Raw genomic sequence first — 13,774 nt, 5'->3', positions numbered from 1 at the left:
CAAAAAAATACCTAAAATTTAAAAAGAAAGAGAAATCATGAAGTAAAATCCAATAAGTAAGTTCCTTTTTACCAACAGAATGTCACTGGACCAGTCATGGACCGTGAGGGAGAGAAAGATACAGCAGGATTAGAACAGACAAGGTCACATACTCCACCACAGTCTAGACCAGGCCTGTGTCAGGCAAATGGAAATTATGGGATTCTTCAGATAGAAAGACTGCCACAAACCGAAGATGACAACATTAAGGTCAAGGGAGTTCTAAGAATGTATCTCAGGCAGCAGTGAAGTGTGTCAAGAAAGTCAGCTTTCAGGCAGTGACATAGCCTGCTTAACACTTACTTTGCTGGGATAGGATAAACCTACCACCACCCCAAGAAATGCTTTCTAATGAGGCCAAAATAAATCCATGTTATATCCAGGCACTTAGAATGGGAGGTGGAGAATGATCTCTCTGGTGGGCTTCTTATGCAACCAGAAACTTTCCCCTATGAAATACCGTCAGAGTGTGTATCTATCAGAAGAAACAGCTGCCAAGTAGCCACCTGAGTTCCACCGAAGACATTCAAAGCCATAAAACACCTAAGAACTCAAATCCTGATACACAACTACAGCAAACCATTATCCATACAACCAAAGCATCCTTCCTTCCCTCATGTCAATCACTGCAGTCTCCGCATGATTTTATGATTTGTGGATTGCAGAAGATGGTGTTTTATAGCTTTCACCAAGATTAGTCAGTGCAGAAGTGTCTGGTACAATTGCACTGGGAACAGGGAGATAAGCAATTGTGGCAACAGAGAGTGTCAGGGATAAAGCAATTCTCAGGACAAAATGACTGTCATATCAAGTCCATGGAAACTGTAAGTTCAAAAGCACATTGGTGGTCTCTTTCTCCACAGCCAAAGAAATGCATGAACATGGTTACCTTTGTTCATTTTATTACATTCTTTGTGCAAGTCTCCTTGGAGAAGCAAGACGGACCATTGGCCAGGGAAAAAAAGAGCAGTTCCTGAATGCCAGTGACATTGAGGTTCTCTACCAGGCACTTACCACATGCAGTATTCTCTGGAATCCAAGTGAGGACAGACTCCTCCCTTTACAATGAGGAGGAGCCTTACATTCAGTGGGTAAAAGGGCAAATCCACCCAACTCTAACACTCCTACCCTTTGCCCTCCTTTACATTACACATGGTGTTGCAATAGTCTCCCTACTGGTCTTCCAACTTCTCCATTCTCCAATCCATCCACCTCTTTGGTAAAAGAGTCATCTTTCTAGAATGAAATTTTTATCGCGTCTTCACTTCCTACAGTTTAAAAATCCAAACTCCTCTGAAAGGCATGGGAAGGGCCTTCCAAATCCAGCCCATCTATTTCACACTGATTCATCTCTACTTATCTCCTCCCATCCTACTCAGCTCAAGCTGTGCTGACCATTGTAGCTTTCTCTTAAGACACTGAGAACCTTCAGTTATGGTCTATCCAAATGAACCCCTCTCACTGATAGAGAACATGAGATGCGTGGTCAACCTGCCTACCAATAAATTCTGCATCATTCACTTACTACCCAGATAACCCTGAGTATACAACTTCACCTGTGGTGTCTTGTTTCCTCATCCGTAGAGGAGCACCAAAGACATTCTTTATGGGATAGATAGTTGTGGGGATGAAAGGAGACTTATATCCATAAAATATCCCTGGACTTCTGACTCCCTGGCCCCTTAGGGTCCAACATTTTTCAGATAGCTACAATCCAGATAATTCCAATTATTGGTTACATGCTTCCTCCTTCAGGTCTTTCCAACTAATTTGTTCTTAAGCATAAGACTGCTCCTTATGCTGTATTTTATAAGATAGTTAGTGGTCTCTACCCACTAGATGTCTACAGTACCTTATTACTGCTGTGAAGACCAGCTTCCAGCAGTTCAGGGCTTTCGAGGGAGACTACCGAGTCAGTGGACCTTTGACTTTTCTACTTGAGGGAGCAAAACTTAACTCTCAGGGGCCAGCAAGAAGAAGAAGAAGAAGAAGAAGAAGAAGAAGAAGAAGAAGAAGAAGAAGAAGAAGAAGAAGAAGAAGAAGAAGAAGAAGAAGAAGAAGAAGAAGAAGAAGAAGAAGGGAAAGAAAGAAAGAAAGAAAGAAAGAAAGAAAGAAAGAAAGAAAGAAAGAAAGAAAGAAAGAGGAAAACACACACCTCTGACATGGCCACCAGCAGTACCTCTGCTGTGTGACAACAATGTCTCTACATACAGAGGCAATCTCCACACTTCCACACCTCCCTTGGGAAATACTGCTTTAAGCCCAGTGCTGGAGCACTTGTCTACCGTCTGTAAGACCCTGGGTTCTGTCTATCAATTCCAATACTGCCCCCTTAAAAAAACTACTCCTTGAAGTTCCAAGCAAGTAAAACAGCTACATCCATCACTAGCCTCTTCAGGGTGCTCATCAAATGCCACAGTTTAAGCCCTTCCTAGTGAATTATTGCTTTTAGCCTTCTAGCACCCAAAGGGCAGAAGAGCTTACATTTTGTTGACAATAAAAATTGGAGCACAGGGAAGCTAGCAACTTACTCAAGCTATGCCTAGGTCTCATCCTGTCTAACTCCAGCTCCCAGAGGAGTTCTGTAGCAATTCCAAGGATGAATACCTAGATGGATACATGAACTAATGAAGTGATGAATGAGACCATCTTCTCCATAACAACTATCATTTTCTGACTCACAGGGACAGTGAACTGTCAGTCTCTCAGGAGTCCCACAGTGCCAAAGTGATTCAGTTTATCAGAAAAATCCATCCCCAACTTTGGTCCTTCCAAGCTATCTGGGCATCTTGTCAGATTCTGTTGTTCTAAATAATCTATGTTTATTCTCAATAATGTAAACTATGCCTTCTAGCTTTGCTTTATGACAGTTTCATGCAATCTGCACATGAAATCTAAATTTCTACCCACTGGTCACTCCTTCCCAACTACTGTGAGATGCAATAACATTTTTCCAATAGGTCACAACTCACAGAAAGCCCTTCCAAATGTGAAGGAAAACCACTTTTAAATATTATACTTCTTAGAAGCTCTATATCCAGTGCTGCACAGAGACAAAGTGTTCAGTTGTTGCACTGATCCATAATCGTGAGTGCTTGCATACACATGAGGTATCAAGGCTTGAAGGGCAAACACAATGACCTGATTCTTTATTGGCAACATATGTAGCAGTTAAAACTACTTAATGTGTATTATGATAAAGACTGTAAATAGACATGAGAACAAACCCCTATGTCATAGCAGACAGACTGGAAAATATCCCAGGTCTAAGACTGATACTCAATGAGTATGGAGAGAAGAAACCGGAAATTCTTTCTGTTAGACACAAGGCACTCCAGTACTTTTCTACTTCGTAATGCAGGCAAGTATTACAGACAGAAAATAAAGTTCATTGAGACTTTTGGGTTCAATGAATGAGGCAGGTTACTAGCCCTTATTTGAATCCCAGATGGCTCTGACACTTTAGTGCTTAGGAAATTATTCAATCTCTTTTAGAATTTGTTTCCTCACTTAACAAGAGAAGCTAATAATGCCAACATTGAACACTATGTTAGTTTCATCACCATGAAAAGTATCTGAAGAAGTCAACTTAAAAGCAAAAAGAGGTAATTTTGTTCACAGTTTGGGAGGTGTCATCCATAGTTGCTTGGCTCCATTATTAGGGGTATGTTGAGGCAGAATAACATGAAAAGAAGCTTGTAGTGAAGCAAAAGTTGCTCATCTTATGGTTGCTAGGAAACTGGGAGACAGGGCAACAAGAGCATGCCAAGACAAGATCTGCCCCATGACAATCAAGCCCCATCCAGCCTACTCCCTCCATCCTAGTTTTCATCACCTCCCAATAATGCTATCAGGGTATAAATCCATCAATGGATCCATCCACTGATGAGATTCAATCCACATGATACAGTCAATCTTAAAGTTCATCAGTTGTCAACCAAGCCTTCGGTTTTTAAGCCTTTGCAGATATATCACGTCCAAACCAGAGCAATCATTGTTGTAAAGATTGAATGAAATAGTATATGTATGGAAAGTGGCCACTTCCTAATAGGTGTCTACAGTACTTTGTCAATGGCTGTAACATTATCTTAGGTTTATACACACCTCATGTAACAGGGGAATCATAGAGGTAAACAAACCATGGCACAATCTCACTCATATGTAGAATACAAGAGTTGACCTTATAGGGTGGTGATGTTAGCTTGGTTGGTAAAATGAGTTGCAACCCCAGAATCCATGAAAATATAAACAAACAAAAAACAGTCATGGTAGCATACACTTGCAATCTCAGCACTGAGTGTAGAAATAAGGAAGATCCCTGGGGCTTACCAGGCAGCCAGACTCACCTATTTGACTAGTCCCAGTCTAGTAAGAGACAATGTCTCAGAAACAAGATATATGACTCCTAAAGAATGATACCCAAGATTGACCTCTAGCTTCTTAATGTATGTATATTTATGCACATATACACACATACACAATGATCCTATAGAAGTTGAACTAAGAATGGTAATTAACAGAGCTTGGTAAGTACAAGAGGAAGGTGTAATGACAAAGCTTGACTAAGAGTACTAAGTTATAGTGAGATAGGACAAGAGTTCCCATCATTCATGCACAACAACAAGACCATGACACTATAGAAAGCTAGAAGAAAGAATTTGACGACTGATGAGATTGCTTAGTGGGTAGGGGAACTTGGAGCCAAGCTCAGTGACCTGATTTCAATCCCCAGAACCACATGGGAAGGAGAAAATTGACTACTGTGGTTGTCTTCTGACCACCACAAAGTGCACTGCAGCACACACAACCACCACCACCACCACCACCACCACCACCACCCATCAAATAAATATTTAAAATAATTTTGAATGTTTGCCTTATAAAGAATGCTAAATATCTGAGATGATAAATACATTTACCCTGATTTGAACATTGCACAAGATATTGCTGAGTGCCCCATATACAGTTTCATATATCACTTAAAAATAAATATAAATAAGCAAACAAAATAAAACAGAACAAGTTGGGTAAAGACGCATGTTAATTGCATCATCAGAAAGAGGCCCTCCATGCTGTTCCACATCATCCTATTTTGCCTGAGTTCTTTCATAAAGCAGAGGGTCAAAGCCTGGGCAATAAAGCAATACTTAATTAACCACCCATTGGCATACTGCTCACTTGCTGGCTTCTTTGAAGTATCACATGTGTGACCTCTCCAGAGAAGATCCCTGACCACCAAAGACAAAACTTGGTGGCCCATAAAGACAACGTCTACCCCATCATCTGTTGCCAAAGGCAGCTCCCAGCTCACCTGGATCAATGTCTCCAGCTCCTGGGGGCTCACACAGATATGATCTCTCAAGAATTCTGCCTTCTCCAAGGCGATGGTGTTCTTCTGACTGCTCTCAAAGGGCTGCTCCAATGCCCGGAAGACAAGGCCACCTGTGACGAGGTAGACCACCACAACCACAAAAATGGCAACCACTGTTTTCCACTTCATAACTGTTTGCAGGCCTCCCTGGGAGGCGCCTTCCATCCTGGCTACCACCGTGGCTCGGGAGGAAATGGAGAGGCGGGGAACCGGATGGTGCCCGTTAGTGGCACTCTTGGGCTGGCACACGGGTGGAGTTGCTGCAGGCACGGCCACTGAGGAAGCAGGTAGAGAAGAGGAGAGAATTTGTTTATAAATACAAAACACTGAAGTCATCAGAAACAAAGAACAGATGCCTTCCTTCAGCCGCCTTTCCATGTGTAGGGATGAAAAACTGGTTCACCAAGCCTGCAGTTGGGGAGTTTGATCAGTTGTTAAGTACTTGGTTTTTGTTGTTCTTCTTTTTTCTTTTTTTAATGATTTCTTAAAAGTGAGCATTGGGAGTCCTAATTCAAAAGGGAAGGCTATCAGTGGGTTAGGAACACTTATATTTTCCAAAAAAGATCCAAACTGGAAAACTATCTTATATTTATTTATACCATATCTCCTCCCTCGGCTCCCATGTTCAAACATGTACAAATCATCGGATTTGGAAAACAAACCTATTATTCAGACTGAAGAAAAGCAAACAGAAGAGGGGCACACAGCTATTCTAAGAACAGAAGCAGAGAAGAGATGGACATCCAGTGACTTTAAAAAGCCATCTCAGAGACCAGGGAGACGGAGCAGGCAAGTATGAGGACCTGAGTTTGGATCCCCAGCACCCACATAAAAAGCCATGTGGGTGCAGCAGCCCACACCTGTGACCCTAGAGATGGGGGCAGGCGGGTGGAGACAAGCAGATGCCTGGTTTGCGTCAACGAGTATATCCAATCGTTGAGTTTCTGATTCAATGAGAGACTCTGTCTCCAAAAAATTAAGGTAAAAGTAGGAAACACCTGACACTGACCTCTGACCTCCACACTCACACACAGACACACATACCCACATGTAAAGAAATCCACATACAAACACATACTTATACATACAAACACATACTCATACATACAATCCCTCTCCCCGCCCCCCCAAAAAAAACAAAACCACACACAAAAACAGAGAGATGGGAGAGTGACTAATTAAAAGCCCATCTTTTCACAAAATGAAACAAAGAAGCTAATCTCAAACTAAAGAAGAAGGGTCAAAGGTCAGGCACAGTAGAGAGGTTGGGGACTTGCCTAGATAGGTGGCTATAATTGGGGAAGGAAGCAAGAGTGATGGTTTATGTCAATTAGCCCTCTTGCCTGAAAAAATAATAAGAATAAAATAGATCCCGAGTGCATTGCCTAATAGAAAATGCAATGACTTTGGTGTAACCACTGCTGAGCTATTAGCAACGGAATTTTTTTCCTCCGGTTGTCATCCAATAAGAAGCCACTGGAAATGAAATTTCCCCTGGTGCTCAGAACACAGAATTTGTTAAGGTCCCCAGTTCTCTATAAAGGCAATTTCATTACCTTAGGAATAAATACATTAAGTTGGCAGTTTTTCTGCCAGAACAGGGGGTTGGAGATAGTGCCACGCACCACAGAGCTCTGTCTTATGCAGCAATGAGCAGTCACCGCACTGAGATGTGTTCTTGCTTTTATTATCCTGATTCTCATTATGGCCTCTGTTTGGGCTGCACCCCCAGCTGTGATGTAAATAAGGTATTAACATATACATGTGCAAATAATACTGCCCCAGTGGGGCTAAACTGCTCCATCTCTACACTGGGGGTGTCAAGGTGATTCTGTCATGTCACTCTTCCTGGAAAATAGGTCTGAACCTGACCCACCTGGCTAGAGGGGCAGTTACTTAGAAAAATCTATGTCTATAAACATCTGCTCTCCTAGGCCCTAGAAAATCAGTTTTGCTCTTTGAAACCAGGCTGACTACCCACCTTTCACTAGATGTTACTCTGTTCAACAGTTATTCAATATTAAATTCTTCTTGGTCTTAACATGAATATAAAATTCTCCATAGTCTCCAAACTATGAATTAGAATCATCCAGTTAGGCATCATGTTCTTTGACCCTCCTCTAAAGACACTGAATTCAGGTTCCCACTTGGCCTTGTACACAAAGAACACTGCTTTGTGTCCAGGACAGTTTCCTTCAGTAAAGCCTGAACTTCTCATCCATTCTGCCTCTCCATCCAATGGCTACAGCCTCATGCAGGCCATCAGCATGTCTTGTCGCAACCAACCTAGCAGCCTCCTAAATTACTTCCCCATTTCTGCTTCTACCCAAACTGGCCAGTTAATCTCAAGTTAAACCTTACTTCCTGAAGTACTTCTTTCCATCCATCTCAAGGTGGGCAGAAAAAAAAGCCTCCGAAAACACCTACATCTTAATCCCAGTAGCTATAAAAACAGTACCTTACATAGCACAATGTGATTGAAGATCCTGAAGTGAGGAGCTTATCCTAGATTGTAGGTGTCACCCCAAGACTATGAAAAAAATAAAAGCTAACAGTTAACTAGTTTTTGTTTGCATTTGGCCTTAAATGTATTAAATCTATTTACTTTGTATATTACAAAATAAAGTAATCTGGCCTTTAAACTGTTTATGTGATGTTATATGACATACAGTATAAAGGTAAATTATCATGTGCTGTCTAAAGCCTGTTGAGAACATGAAGAACCTGTGGCTACATGGGTCACGGGCCCTAAGGGAGAACCTCCCCTATTATTCTACTAAATAGACATTGTATTAAACTGACTCCTAAAGACTAACTGGTATAGAGCAGTGCGTCTTGCAACCCTATCAGAGAAGCTTCCTTTTCAGTGGCGCCATTGACCCTGGGACCCACAGCTTGTCACAGTGAGAGAATAGGAGAGTACGGAAGGCTCAGCCCTAAATGGGACGACTGTACCACACCCATTCTTCTCAAGCCTCAGGGATCATTATGGACAAAGAAGCACACACACACACAAGAGTGTATGGGCAGCACAGTCAGAACTTGATAGACTTTATTTAAAAAAAAAAAAAGACATGAGGCAGGGAAGAAGTGTTGTAGATCTTGGAGGAATTGGGAGTGACTATGATCAAAATTCATTATGTATGAAATTCTCATGAAACTAATAAAAAGAAGAAGGGAGCAACTCTGGAAGCAAGGAGGCTCCAAAAAGCTCCCTGTCCCGGAGAAGGCTGCTGTCTTAACCCTATACCAAAGAGGAAGGAAAACAGCAAGCATCTATGGGCCTTATCAATACTCTGTCGGTGAGGACAGCACGAAGGTGAACTACGAGGTTGCTATTGTTCATCCTATAGGATAAACATGCCAGCAGCGGGAACAGGAAGTCAGAAGCTCATCCATGGAGAGAACTCAGAGGAAGTTCAACCCAGAGCTCTATCCTTCGAGACTCTAGCTGCCTGCCTCAGCTTCTCCAGTGGTTTCTTGGTCTTTATCGATTTCAGGTGCCTTGGTGATGTCTATCTGCTACTATTTGTTCATTAACTCAGAAGCCTCAAAGGGCACATACTGTTCTACACAGGACTCCCGCTGGGAAACCCAGCTGCTTGCCTCACAGGGGCTTCCCCAGTCAATTTCTACTGAATGTTTGTAGCCTCGCCCCAATTTGGTAATGTTACCTTTTGTTTGCTTTCTGAATCAGACTATTCCAGTCATCCTTACTCTAGGTGTGAGCCACTCACTTAATGGTGTTTTCCCATCTGATTGCTATTTCTCTTTATCTGCTACTCAATATTGATTCTTCTACATTTCCTTGCTGTATACTTACCTATACACTCATTCAAAAACTACTGTAGGTAGATCTTTTATTCCAGTCAGTACAGAACAAATGGTTCTAGAAACCCCAGCACTCCCAATGCTAGGTGGAACTGGGCTGGAGAACAATCTTTTAGGCTTTGGGCCAGTTCTTTGTACTGGTTTGCTAAGGACTGTCCCCAGGAACAGATCTGAATCAAATCTGAAAAGGGCTAAGTTTGCAAAGCACTGGAGCACAAAAAACAGCTTTATCCCCAAAACATCAACTGGGTGACCTTGAAACTGTCACTCGGGTTCTCTGTTTGCTTATCTGTGAAATGTAAATAATAACTTCACTTCTTTTAACCTCATAGGGCTCTCAGGAACGGCAAATGAGCTGCCCTGGTTTGCTGATTGGAGTTTATTTGCAGATGTCAGGAGTCCTGGCAGGGACTTCAGAATGTTACAAAACCTTTTGTGCATTTGACTAAAAATGGAGTTGGCTGCTTTAGAAAATATGACTGTGCATTTCAGCAGCTAGAAATGGATTTGGAGTCTGTTTCTCCTTGAGGTTGAATAAATTTTCAGGGAGTATTTTCATTACTCTGCCTTTTCTCCAAAACTAGAGTTGCTTTCACTCTAGCAGAAAATTGCCTAGTGACCTGAGATGAGTCATAATGGTCTCTGACTTCTTTTACAAAGAAACAAATCTGGATAAGGTGGTTTGTGGTGGTGGTGGTGGAGATGGTGATGGTGGTGATGGTGGTGGTGGTGGTGGTGGTGGTGGTTGTGATAGTGGTGGTAGAGGTGGTGATGGTGGTGGTGGTGATGGTGGTGGTGGTGGGTGGTGGTGGTGGGTGGTGGTGGTGGTGGTTGTGATAGTGGTGGTGAGGTGGTGATGGTGGGTGGTGGTGTGGTGTGGTGGTGGTGATGGTGGTGGTGATGGTGGTGGTGGTGGTGGTGGTGGGTGGTGGTGGTTTTTGGTGGTGGTGGTGTGGTGGTGATGGTGGTGGTGGTGGTGGTGGTGGTGGTGGTGGTGGTGGTGTTTTTGGTGGTGGTTGTGGTGGTGGTAGTGGTGATGGTGGTAGTTGTTGTTGATGGTGGTGGTGGTGTTTTTGGTGGTGGTAATTGGTGGTGGTGGTGATGGTGGTGGGTAGTGATGATGTTTGTGGGTGATGATGGTGTTTTTGGTGATGGTGGTATTTGTGGGTGGTGGTGGTGGGTGATGGTGGTGGTAAGAATCCCAATCAACGCCTGCCGCTCTAATAAACACTGTTGACACCACTGCATTGATCCTCACTCTGGCATTTATCACACTATGTGCATCCAGATCTTCCCAGAACAGATCCCGAAAGTGAGCTAAATGGGCTCATGTTTTTATTGAGGGGAATGCACACATGAGAAGAAATGAGGGAGTGTCAGGCTGGCTAGAGCAGCCATCAAACACTGTGTTAGTCTGTCCTTGAGTACAGAAGAGAGGGGAGAGGGATGGGAATTGGCACTCTGGACCACCCACAGCCTGAGAAAGGTTTGGAAAATCTGTCAAAGAGTTCTTGAGTCAAAGTCAGCCATCCAGGAATTTCTGGGGGGTCCCATGGCATCCTTGCAAGTTCAATTCTGGGCTGAGAATAGCTCATGAGAAGCACACCTGCTATACAGATCAGGCAATGGATCCCACAGAAGCTTCCCACAGCTCATGATCAATCTCACACCCTCTAACTGGGACCTGCAAGTGCATGCTCACAGCCATCGCAGCTCCACTGCAAAGACAAAGGCCAGAGGACTAAGCAAGCCAAGGCCAAGTGGCTGGGATTGCAGAGGCAAGACTACAACTAGAATAATAATCTGACTTGGAAGTTACCTCTGCAGTGGAGCATAGGAAAGGCACAAGTAAGAAACAAGGCCCTTCTGTTCAAAACGCAGAAAGGAATTTTCTTCAGACAGGCCTGAAAATGATTTCTGGTGTGTGGAGTTCTTCCCCATGGAGTGTATTGATAATGGATAGGTCCCATAATGCAATGGCCTATCATACTTCACAGCTCCCACAGAAAAATATACAGCAGTAAAAGGGCTATAGCGAGCTGATGAGAAAGGAAACATTGGGTGGATGTGGTAAAATATATGCATACACGAATGAAACTTTCAAAGAGCAATAACTTCCCTTCCACTCATTTTTAAATGTTTTCTCATGAATATTCAGAGCATTTCCTCATGACCTGTGTGGGGATGGAAACAGGACCACATATGGAAGTCAGCCTTTTAGTGGTTGAGTAATTTCTTAGTAATTTTATATTACTTGTTTTTTCCCATGTCCTGAAGACTTCATGGTATTGCTCATTCTTAAACTCAATCAACACACATGTGATCTCACCTTGTCCCATGCTTGGTACTGGGGGCATGTAAGTGAATAAGACATATCCTTTGCCTTCAGAGCCAGCAATAGGATTGGCACACACCTATGCCTGCATGAATCTAGCTTATCTTCACAAGGTTGTTTATGGGGGGCAGATAAGGAAACTAAGGCCTAGAGAGATGAGCTCTAGTAACTTTTTTAGTGAACAGAGTCAAGCTCCACTCTGTCTTCAGATGCCTAACCCTGACAGATGCCCTGTCACACTGCTAAAAGCTAACAGCATCCAAAGGGCTAAAGATCTCCTGAAAACCTGAAACAGCCACCTCAGAACTTCCATCAGCACCCAGACAGAGTACAACTGCGTCTGCAGTACACTCACCGAAAGTGGCAATCCACTCCCTCTCACATCCCTACCTCACCTCCCACCTACCCCCAAGGCCTAAAATCCTTCCCAAGATGCCTGCACATCAGCCCCAGAGAACCCTAAAAGCCCGAGACTAAAGCTCTCCCAGACTCCCTAAAGGGCTTCCCCCAGGCCCAGGAGGAATTCACTTTCTACATAGGGCAGGATTGGTGAAGAAAGGCCAACAAATCCACCTCCAGCACACCAACCATACCTGTCTGTAGCTACTAAGGCAGCCAGCAGTCAGCCATTTGAAGGGAGTGTTCCCTCCTAGGATTCCAGATACCCCAGAAGCCAAACATGGCTTGTCTTGTTTCCATGTGACTCCTATGTGTGACAGTTCCTTACTGTAAAGGCAATCAAGCTAGTCCCTTTGAGAAAGGCAATACAGTCCAGTCTATAAACACAATGAGCAACCCCCAAAGTGACACTATGCCTTTGAGTTAAGTGTTGCTTTCTCTACCCTGTCCTCCCTAAAGCTTCTTACAACTCCATTCACAATCGCTAAGCTATGAGAAGCTACCTAGCAGTGCACCCACAGAGGACTAGGTAAGGAAAACATGGAGCTGTTTCCAGCCATAAAGAATGAGATTACGCCACTGCAGGAAAATGGATGCAACTGGAGGTAATCATATTAAGCTCATTAAGTCAGCCTCGGAAAGACAAATACTGCATGTTTCCTCTCATCTGTGGACCCTAGATTTTACAGAGGCATATGTAAAATTATGTACATACAGATGACAGGCAGGTAGAAGTCAGACTGTCTAGTGGGAAAAGGGGGGACTAAGGGGGGAGGAGCAGTGGGATACAATAGAAGTACCCAAAGTGTATTATAAATATGTATGAAAATAACCACATGTAATTCAGCAGGGTGAAATAACAGAATTTTAAAAGATCTTAAACTCCAGCATTCCCACCACTCCTGAGGATCTATAAGCAGGTATGGTTGCTGGGGGGGGGGGGAGACATCCTTTTCAGTGCTGGGGCCACTGGTAAGTTGTCCATGTTCCTGTCAATAACCCCTTCTGCCCATGTCATGATGAAATTCATTGAGGAAAGAAAGAAAGAAAGAAAGAAAGAAAGAAAGAAAGAAAGAAAGAAAGAAAGAAAGAAAGAAAGAAAGGAGAGAGAGAAGAAAGAGTAAAGGGGGCTAATTGACATGGTCAATATATATGATATGTATGAAAATGTCGATGTGGAACACATTATTACGCATAATTACTATGTGATAATAAAAACCTTTAGAAAATAAACTCAAGATATAACAGGCCAAGGTGTAAGAACCTAAAGAGCCAACAGAAAGAGAAAAAGATGGCTAAGAGCAGGCTGGCCCACTGCCTCCTACCTGCCCTCGTCTATCTCCCCAGCATGATGCCCGTTTTCTCTCACCTGAATCACTGCCACAGCTTGCAGGCCCCTCTCCTTTAGTTCCATCCTGCACATCACAGCTACCTGGAGCTCCCCAGTGAAGCAGACCTGCTGCAGGTAGCACAGGTCCAGGGTAAAGAGCAGACTCCCCTCCCCGTGGCTTGCTCCAAGACTTCCACCCAGGACTTGGCACTCGCCTATCTCCCTACCCCACCCGCTTCCACACCCCTCCAAACAACCTTTGCTCCAACCAAACCCAAACCTGCCCACACTAAGCCACCTAGTTACACCACTGTCCTGGAGAAGCAGGGCCCTGTTCCCCCATTCCCTTCCTCTTACTCCGTTTTTGACAAACTTCTAGCAACTCACATGTGTCACCACTGAGAAGTCCTCCTTGATCAGTCACACCCAGGATGGCCACACATCCTGCCTCTATGGCTCAAGTTAGAAC

General features: G+C 43.5%; 1 protein-coding gene across 1 annotated transcript in view; it reads right to left on the bottom strand.

Moving 5' to 3' along the window:
• The window catches only part of Kcnk10 (potassium two pore domain channel subfamily K member 10), a 126,274-nt gene that overhangs the window by 65,484 nt on the left and 47,016 nt on the right, over window positions 1-13,774 (bottom strand). Inside the window, exon 2 of the mRNA XM_027419592.2 lies at window positions 5,351-5,685. Coding sequence (XP_027275393.2) covers window positions 5,351-5,685 — 335 coding nt within the window. The remainder of the gene's footprint in view (window positions 1-5,350; window positions 5,686-13,774) is intronic.

Source organism: Cricetulus griseus, chromosome 5, assembly GCF_003668045.3.
Source record: "Cricetulus griseus strain 17A/GY chromosome 5, alternate assembly CriGri-PICRH-1.0, whole genome shotgun sequence".
In the NCBI taxonomy this organism is placed as follows: domain Eukaryota; kingdom Metazoa; phylum Chordata; class Mammalia; order Rodentia; family Cricetidae; genus Cricetulus; species Cricetulus griseus.
The sequence above is the reverse complement of the archived record's forward strand: the minus strand, read 5'-3'. Positions and strand labels throughout refer to the sequence as shown.